This window comes from Ictalurus furcatus, chromosome 28 (genome assembly GCF_023375685.1).
Source record: "Ictalurus furcatus strain D&B chromosome 28, Billie_1.0, whole genome shotgun sequence".
NCBI classification, from domain to species: Eukaryota; Metazoa; Chordata; class Actinopteri; order Siluriformes; family Ictaluridae; genus Ictalurus; species Ictalurus furcatus.
The window spans coordinates 730,558-739,978 of record NC_071282.1 but is presented as its reverse complement, the minus strand read 5'-3'; the positions used below and the strand labels follow the sequence as shown (position 1 = coordinate 739,978).

General features: G+C 44.2%; 2 protein-coding genes across 5 annotated transcripts in view; one reads left to right on the top strand and one right to left on the bottom strand.

Moving 5' to 3' along the window:
- Positions 1 to 10: 10 nt before the first annotated feature.
- Positions 11 to 3,849, bottom strand: yipf6 (Yip1 domain family, member 6). The gene is made up of 7 exons (XM_053617971.1): positions 3,713 to 3,849; positions 2,530 to 2,658; positions 2,331 to 2,409; positions 2,177 to 2,219; positions 1,922 to 2,047; positions 1,654 to 1,811; positions 11 to 1,398 (listed from the first exon to the last, which is right to left on the bottom strand). The coding sequence occupies exons 1-7, from the start codon at positions 3,743 to 3,745 to the stop codon at positions 1,277 to 1,279; spliced, it is 690 nt and encodes a 229-aa protein (XP_053473946.1). The 5' UTR covers positions 3,746 to 3,849; the 3' UTR covers positions 11 to 1,276.
- Positions 3,850 to 6,259: 2,410 nt separating this feature from the next.
- LOC128603488 (oligophrenin-1) overlaps positions 6,260 to 9,421 on the top strand; it is a 31,895-nt gene continuing 28,733 nt past the window's right edge. For all 4 annotated transcript variants that reach the window (XR_008385019.1, XM_053617966.1, XM_053617967.1 and 1 more), the window contains exon 1: positions 6,260 to 6,784. Coding sequence is in view for 3 of the 4 variants with exons in the window: in XM_053617966.1 (XP_053473941.1) it covers positions 6,631 to 6,784 (154 nt within the window). In the remaining variant the exon portion in view is untranslated. The remainder of the gene's footprint in view (positions 6,785 to 9,421) is intronic.

Genomic DNA, 9,421 nt, shown 5'->3' with positions numbered 1-9,421 from the left:
CACTTCCTCTGTCCAATCAAACGCTCTGTAGGCTCTGCAGGGTCCCGCCCCCAACATTATAAACATCCATACTACTAACCTGCCGTGAGGTAACCTGAACGCTATTGGCTATTTAAAAAGGGGGAGGAGCCACTCGATATGTCCGATATGTACAGTTAGTGAGGAACAGAACTTGTAGCTAGATGAAGCTAGTGAACACTCAGAGGGAAAACGCAGCTTCTGAGAATCGTTCTTCAGAGACTAACTTCAGCGAACAGCATAAGTCCTAAAACAATGTTAAAATGATCAGAAGGTATTTCTTTCTTTTTTTTTGTTTTTAAATCAACTTACGAAGCCGTTGTAAACGTTATCGTGACATATTTTATGCAGGAAAGTCACTTTTTTAAAAAAGTTGTAAACATCCAATTTCAACGACCTTACCGTCAGCATCCAATGATTCCGGTTTCCTTACTGACACGCCCCCTAGTTCATTGCAACGTCAAATCCCCAAGTTTCCTTACTGACACACCCCAAAGCCACGCCCCCTAGTTCATGGCGATGTCAAATCACGCGAGTCTAATAGCATCTGTCTGAATTCATTTTTTGACGTAATCTTAAAAAAAAAAAAAAAAACGCTTTTCCCCCCAAAATTCTTATTAAAACTCAGACACGACCTCAGAGAACGAGAGTTTTGGTTAACACACTCCAGCAGTGACTGTGTCTCTGTTATTAACACCTTCAGAACGTGATAAGTACACAATCTCGGCTGGAATTAATCCTACATCACCACAACCTCTCCAAATAAACAGAAACCCACACACACATACAGATACACAACCAGGCCCCGCCCCGCTCATTAATATTCATGAAAGAAGCTGATTCATATTTCTTTTCAGAACTAAAGGATTTAATTAACTTAAATAATTATGTTTTTATTAGGAGTGAATATTACTGATTCAGGACAGACACATTAACTTACTGTGCACACACACACACACACACACGCGTAATCCCGCTGATGTATATGAAAACCTAACGGAATTGTGTTAAGAGTACAAAATAGTTTGCTGCTCGCTCTCTCTCTCTCTCTTTTCTCTCTCCAGCCCTCCACATTCCATTTCCCTTTATTTATTATTATTATTATTATTATTATTATTATAATTATAAAAAAAAATTTTTTGGGAAATGTTGCACCCAAAATATCAGGTCCATCCTCCTGGTCAACATGACAGTAAGGGAAGGGAGGGAGGGACTTCAGGTTCCGTCCCTCGACTGATTGGTGGAGAGCGAGCGAGTGTTATGATGAAGCAGAGAAGGTCAGGATCATCCAGCCAATCACGAAGTAGAAGAGGAAGACCGGGTAAACGACCAGAGCTTTCCGATTGGGTGGCTGGCTGTCAGCAAGGAACGCTGTGGAGGCTGTGGGAGCACACACACGAACACACACACGAACACACACACGAACACACACACGAACACACACACGAACACACACACGAACACACTAGGTTTTTTAACAGCGTCAGGACAGAGGAGTTTATAAAAGTACTGTACTGCCATCTTGTGGTGAGCCTTGTTACTACAACTAAAGTCAGATCACTCCCTCTACAGTGCATGCTGATTCTGTGTGTGTGTGTGTGTGTGTGTGTGTGTGTGTGTGCGATCAGTCCGTACCAAACGTTGACCACCCGAAGGAGGCAGTGACGACCACAAGCCGAACAATGAAGCTGACCAATCCATTGGAGCCGAGTAGGACGAGACGACAAACCAACATGGCTGCCGTCAAGGGGAGGATACAGTAACCTAACACACACAGGCTCTGGAAGAATGATCTTCACACACACAAACACACACACACACACACACACACACACACAGAAGTGAGTGAGTGTGATTGGTCGATGAAGCGGGTGTGAGCGAGTGTGATTGGTCGGTGTCTCACATGGTTCCTCCCAGCAGTTTGGAGTTGATGGTGATGACAATTGAACCGAACCAGATGATGACAAAGACTTCAGCAAACTGAGGACCACCGTCATCCTTACTGTCTGCAGCGCCACCCTGCAGCATCCTAACACACACACACACACACACACACACACACACACAGGTATGAAGTTGTACTTTGTGGGTTTATCAGATTACTCCATGTTTGTTGTGTGTGTGTGTGTGTGTGTGTGTGTGTGTGTGTGTTACTTACAATGCCAGAGCAACACACAGCAGCAAAGGTCCCCACAAATCCCCTACAGACACACACACACACACACACACGTTAAATGATGTCAGGAAGTGAACACCTGATTAACCAATCAGAGTGAAGGGTTTTGTGATGTAACAGATGGTTGTGTACTCACAGTCTCGCAGTAAAGCTGAGCTTTTCTTTGGGTACATCACGTGCACAAACTTCTGACCTACTGCCTTCAAATCCCTCAGCTACAACACACACACACACACACACACACCACTTAAAACATTCCTTAGAGGATTTTTAATCATTAAATCTCGGAATATTTGGACGATGCCAGCGGTATACGGAGCCGAGACGGAACTCACGATGGTGTCCTTCACAGGTTCATCCAGGGTGGAGATCTCATCGTTTACACTCGGTGAGCTCATGGGCACGGTGATATCACCTTCCACTGGGATATCGTCCGCTATCGACACGTCCGACAACCCTGCAAACTACACACACACACACACAGGGTTTCGTTGTAAAGACACACAGATATGAGGCATCAACAGACAAACACAGATCCTTTCCATCGTAACAAACCGCAATGGAACAATTTCAGTTGCTGTGCAAAAGTTTACACCCCCTATCTATAACAGACTTAACACAAAAATTAAAACACACACTGATTTTTACAATTTATCCACAAACAAAACAGTTGAGTGAAGCCATTCTGTTATTACAGAATATTTATAACACGTTCTCAAATTGTGTGTGTGGGCGGGGGTGTAAACTTATTATTAATATTATTAATAATAATAGTTTTCTTAATATCTTAATTCGGCCATTTTGTTTATGTAACTCGCTGTAGCTGCACAAACTTTTGTATACAGAGTCCTAGAAAGCTCCAGGACACAAACAATATCTAAATGTAATATTTTAACTGAAATAAAATACAGAATTTCCGTTCTAAAATATATATATTGTGGTTTAACGTGAATATTTATCGTTTACTTCCTGAAAGCTACCTTCAATCCGAGCTGCGTTATCGTTTCCCTACCCGTATTCCGACAAGACCCCGCCTCCTCTGCGTTTATTGGCTGTTCACACTCTCGAGACGCTTGCTGGTTGGGCATTTTAACAACATGCCAATATTCAACGGCGACCACTAAAACGCGCAAATGTCATTTATTTATACATCTATACACGACACACAAGTCAAACGCGAAGTTTAAATTAAATCAAATAACCAATTAAATTAAAAAGCTACGTATTCTTTTGACGTTAGTCGCCGCACGAGCTGTGTGGTCTTCGCACAGCTCGTGCATCATGTAGGAGGCGGGAAAACGACCAACCAATCCCGATTAAGAATACGGAAAACGGGTGCTGCTAAAATAGCTAAGATAACATAGACCACTATCGCAAACAAAACTACAGTGACAGCGGGAGGGAGAAAAAAACAGCAAATAAATACACCTTCTCATGTATATTTTTTTTTACACGAAATCACTCTTTCAAACCAGTCAGAATCACAAAAGTGTAAATAAAAATGCGATTGTTTCTTACCAGGGGTTTATTTATCTCGTCCACGTCCTCCATGTTTCCCCACACAACCCGGATGTTGTTACGTCACCAAATAGGCAACGTCGACAAAGCCGAAGAGACACGCGTGCATTCGAGCGGATCAACCGCACACTACAACTGCGCAGTTAGGAAAAAATAAATATATATCACTGCGCAAATTTACTGAATAGCTTACAGACTTGTGGACGCAAATCTGTTCTAAAATTAACCGGTTGTTTTAGCTGTTCATCAATAAATATAGTTTAAGGAGTGTTTTATTTGTGTTGTTTAAACTATGTTTGGTTTTCACACAAGCAACAAGTACGCATAAGCACAAGAGTGTTTAAAGTCAGTGCAATGTGATTAGCTTCTCGACCAGTATATACATATACATATACATTCACAAACCTTTTCAAAACTCTTTTCTAATCACTTATATGGATGACACACAAAAGTCTGAATGACTGATACAAACAGTTTTGATTGGTCAAGGTGTTTGAAGATTCAGGAGGATGCTGGAGTAAAGGAAAGAGGGGTGGATCGAGGAATAACTACATTCAAACATCAGCTAACTCATTTAATCAAGTGGATTTTTTACATGCTGAACTTAGAACCCTAAGAACGTACAATCCCAATTCTGAAAACTACTTGTTGCTGCGCAACTGTACGTGGACTTCGCCGCCTCATTTTGCGCTTCATAAAGTGCCAGACGTTCTCAATGGGAGACGGGTCAGGACTGCAGCAGGCCACGCACCTGCACTCTCTGCTCACGCAACCATGCGCTTGTAATCCAGGCAGAATGTGGGCCGGCGTTGTCCTGCTCTGGATGCCCAGAGAAGTGGGCGGAGCTTCCGGACAGTGTTGATGTATGACTTCTGCTTTGCATAGTAAAGCCTTAACTTGTATCTGTGCATCGTCGAATGGTGTCGACTGATAAAGGTTCACCGCAGTATTCCCGAGCCCATGTCAGGATCTCCATTACAGACTCATGAGGGTTTTTAAGACAGTGACGTCTGAGGGATCAGAGATCACGCGTGCTCAGAAGCGGTTTCCGGGCCTTGCCCTTTACACACCGAGATTTGACCGGATTCCTCGAACCTGTTCATTATACTGTGCGCTGTAGAAGGATTATTCTCTGACGCATCTGTTGGCAGATTGTCGAGCCTTGACCCGTCCTTCCCCTTGAAGGACTAGGCCTTTTTTGGAGGCTCCTTAAGTTTCTGGTTTCTTTTTAAAAGGTTCTGCTGTAAAGTTCTAAACAGATTCATAAATATAAATTATTATTAACTGTAGCTATAAAGTTCTACATCAGAGACACTTGATTAGTATTTTACAGAAACGTTGGTGGCATTAATTATCATTTTGTCCCCAAATGAACAATAAAGCTGTTGTCCCTGCCCTCTGCCTGCCCCTTTAAGAGCAGAGCTGTAGTGTAGGAGGGCTTTATGCTTCTGATCAGGGTTGCCAGATCCAGCATTTCACCACCAGTCACAGCAATTCTTGGAAAACCTTGAGAGTGGTAGAATGATTTAAACATGTACAGATTGGGTTGTTTTCTAGTGGTTTTAACTTCTATTATTGTTTGAGTTCTATCTAGAACATGTCTCACACTGTTATATAATAATAACCTTGTAATATAACCTTCAAATTATTTCCCTGTCATGGTCAATATGTAAAAGGTCTTTATTTATTTATTTTAGAGTTTAGCAAAATTATTAATAAGATATTCATGAATTCTCAGCTGTAATTCAATTGAATAAAAGTTGCATATGGATTAATATTATATTACATTTATATATCTGTACTTACAGCTTTATTACCGTCCTGCTGAGATTACAGACGGTACACACTTACACCCCTCCAGCGGCATTTATTAACAAGTGTTCTCACTTTTTACTGTTGCAATCTTTGGAAGGGGCGGGGATAAGTAGATGGCTCCACCCCCTCAAACATTTCTACAAACTGAGACCCAAACACACTGAAAATGAAGATGTGTGTGTTAATGATCCAAAGCTAATTCTTGTGTATATACAGTGTGTCTCATTTTAAAGCTAGGGTTAGGGTTAGGGTTAGTGCTGCTGTGTTTACCGCTGATGCTGTGAGCCGCCATTTTGTTTTGACGTCACTTGCTGAACTCAGGGTCGAGAAGACCAACTTCCCGAGTAGGAGGCGACGTGTTTTTGTGTTTCTTAGTTGGAGTTTGTACATGTTTTATAGTCAATTATACAATTACACAAGATTACTTTTGACTCGATAGATTACCCGAGTATAGCGTGTGTATTTTAAAACACTTTTTATAAACACTTTCTGGTGGATTTTCCGTCACGGACACGAGGGGCCACTTGCAGCACAGTCAGGATGCATTTTCCCGGATTGTTCAGTAGTGTGTGAACTCTTTCTTTCTTTCCTTTCTTTCTGCTCTATACTTTTGCAGTGAATCATCTCCAGACCCTCACGTTCACTTTCCTCCTCCATTCCTTATTTAATCACTCCAATCTGGCAACCCTGTCCTTTGCCCTACCCGCTTTTGACAATTCTCCAATTCACCCACTACAGGAGAGGATCTCACACACACACACACACTCTCTCTCTCACACACACAGGCTTGAGTGCTATCCCTGTTTAAGTGATCTATATCCCAGGTCAGAGGGAGGTGGAGCAGTGTGACCCTACAGGAGTTGTGCACAGGACAGCCGTGTGAGTGTGAGTGTGTATGTGTGTGTGAGTGTGTATGTGTGTGTGAGTGTGTATGTGTGTGTGTGTGTGCAGCGTTCTGGAGAAGTTAATCCGGGATCCTCGCCTTTCTTCTGCGCGTGACGGATCTGTTCCGAGACTGCTGTGACATCATCGGCTTATTGAAACAAACCAGTGAATAATAAATCGCGCGCGCGTGTGTGTGTGCGTGTGTGCGTGTGTTCAGTATGGGGCATCCTCCGCTCGAGTTTAGTGACTGCTACACAGACAGCCCTGATTTCAGAGAGAGACTCAAGAGTTACGAGCTCGAGCTCGAGAAAACCAGCAAGTTCCTCAAAGACGTCATCAAAGACGGAAATAACGTCATCACCGCCATCAAAGGTAGGACAAGTAGAACCGACTGAAAACAACAACAAAAAGGCGGGGAACCCCTCCCCTCCCCCACACCAAACCTCCATCCATCTGTCTGTCTGTCTATCTGTCTGTCTATCTGTCTGTCTGTCTGTCTATCTGTCTGTCTTATTGTCTTATTACAGGATGATATTTTGAAGACCAATAACAGTATGTGTGTGTGTTTGCATGCATGTTTGCATGTGTGCGTGTGTGTGTGTGTGTGTTACAGTAGAATACAGAGTGAGGTGATTATCTTCCTCTAACAGTGTGTGTGTGTGTGTGTGTGTGTGTGTGTGTGTGTGTTACAGTAGAATACAGAGTGAGGTGATTATCTTCCTCTAACAGTGTGTGTGTGTGTGTGTGTGTGTGTGTGTGTGTGTGTGTTACAGTAGAATACAGAGTGAGGTGATTATCTTCCTCTAACAGCATGTATGTGTGTGTGTGTGTGTGTGTGTGTGTGTGTGTGTGTTACAGTAGAATACAGAGTGAGGTGATTATCTTCCTCTAACAGTGTGTGTGTGTGTGTGTGTGTGTGTGTGTGTGTGTGTGTTACAGTAGAATACAGAGTGAGGTGATTATCTTCCTCTAACAGCATGTATGTGTGTGTGTGTGTGTGTGTGTGTGTGTGTGTGTGTTACAGTAGAATACAGAGTGAGGTGATTATCTTCCTCTAACAGCGCGTCCCTGAGTGTGTTATTCCTCTGACGTCACAGTGACGTCCTGATGGCGGTTCCTGTGCAGTAGATAAATGTCACTGTGGTTACTGAGCGTTGTGGAACTCCTGCAGCTCTCCCTCTCACACTGGAGACTCCTTCCTTAGATTTAAAACGCCAAATAAACATCTTAAAAGAAATGTTTCTGCGAATCATCGTTTCTTTGTGCGCTGTTGCTATAGAAACGATAACGTATTAGAACCAGAGCATGACCGTAACCCTGCGCTGCGTAGCTGACGTAGCGGTTAGCACGTTAGCACGTTAGCCTTGCACCTCTGGGGTTGGGGGTTCGAATCCCGCCTCCGTCCTGTGCGTGTGGAGTTTGCGTGCGCTTCAGGGCTTTCCTCCGGGTGCTCCGGCCCCTGGGATAGACTCCAGGCTCCCCGCGACCCTGTGTAGGATAAGCGCTACGGAGGATGGATGGATGGATGGATGGATGGATGAGTTGATGATGATGAGCTGACGGTGTGTTGTTGTTGAAAAGTTGTTTGACTCAGCACAGCATTTCTCTGAGACTCGAGCAGAAACAGGAAGTGAGGAGTTTTCATTGTTCACACAGACCGCATCGTCACTCACGCTACACTCCGCCAACGCTGAGCTAGCACAGAGCTTATCACTTTATCTGCCTCTCTTCTTTCTTTCTGTTCTCATCGTACATCGTGTTGCTTTATGTCGTAAAATGGATCACCGTGTGTGTGTGTGTGTGTGTGAGAGAGAGATGGATGGTGCTCGTGGTGTAAAAGTGGTACTTTTTGAACCCTTCTGCTTTCAGTTCTCACTGTCTCACTCCAACAAATAGAAACCCCGAAATGACTTCCTTATATAATGTGCTTCTTTTGTGGAAATGTGTGTGTGTGGAGGTTTTTCTTCCTCACGTGTAGTGAAGCAGTCATTTAGAAACTTCCAGAGGTTCTCCAATATGGTTTCAGTCACGGTTCTCACACTCACGCCCTCTGGACCCCGTTTTGTTTTCCAAACTGCTCCAGAAAGAACCCGGTCTGTTCTGCCTGCTGGACTGGGCATGGGCCGTATGCAGACTCCGTACTGTTCTTTATGAGAGCCCGCGCTCTCCTGGACCTCCGAGGAAAGGAGGACAGGTGTCATGGCTGGTCACAGAGGTGCTGGGCTTTCATCTTTTGCTGTAGTACCCGGCGTCCAAGAACTAAGAGGAACATAAAGCTGAAGATGTTCGAGAGGAGCTGGTGAAGGAGTCAGTACAGCGTCGGCCGTTCACTGAAGTTCTTAATCCTCGGGTTCCTCGGGTTCCTCGGGTTCCTCTCAGAGTGTTGAGAAACATCTACGTTCCATCACCACTCCTGAACATTCAGCTTTATTTCTTTTATTTTAAGTATACCTTTAGTTTAGGTTTGGCCTCTGTGCTTCAGTCTCAGTGAAGGGGCGTGGCCTCTGTGCTTCAGTCTCAGTGAAGGGGCGTGGCCTCTGTGCTTCAGTCTCAGTGAAGGGGCGTGGCCTCTGTGCTTCAGTCTCAGTGAAGGGGCGTGGCCTCTGTGCTTCAGTCTCAGTGAAGGGGCGTGGCCTCTGTGCTTCAGTCTCAGTGAAGGGGCGTGGCCTCTGTGCTTCAGTCTCAGTGAAGGGGCGTGGCCTCTGTGCTTCAGTCTCAGTGAAGGGGTGTGGCCTCTGTCATAATGTCTTTTTATACCTGTGTTGATGGAGGTGACCGATGCAACACCTGTTATTATGAAAGCAGGAGTGGAATGAGGCGAGTCACAACACAGGAACAGTGTGAGTGTGTGAGTGTGTGAGTGTGTGAGTATGAGTGTGTGAGTGTGTGAGTGTGAGTGTGTGTGTCCAGCTCTCGAGAAAGAGGCAGCAGCTGTAACAGTGCAAACTAAATTAACACAGTGCGCTGTAATGAGAACAGGATATATACCATGTGTGTGAGTGTGTGTGT

What these genes read in the sequence shown, in the direction of transcription:
- yipf6 (XM_053617971.1), bottom strand. Translation starts at nt 3,745, where the DNA reads ATGGAGGACGTGGACGAGATAAATAAACCCCTG. An exon ending in ACGAGATAAATAAACCCCTG is followed by an intron (nt 2,659 to 3,712) that starts GTAAGAAACAAT and finishes GTGTGTGTGTAG; the next exon opens with TTTGCAGGGTTGTCGGACGT. An exon ending in CTCAGCTTTACTGCGAGACT is followed by an intron (nt 2,220 to 2,330) that starts GTGAGTACACAA and finishes GTGTGTCTGTAG; the next exon opens with GGGATTTGTGGGGACCTTTG.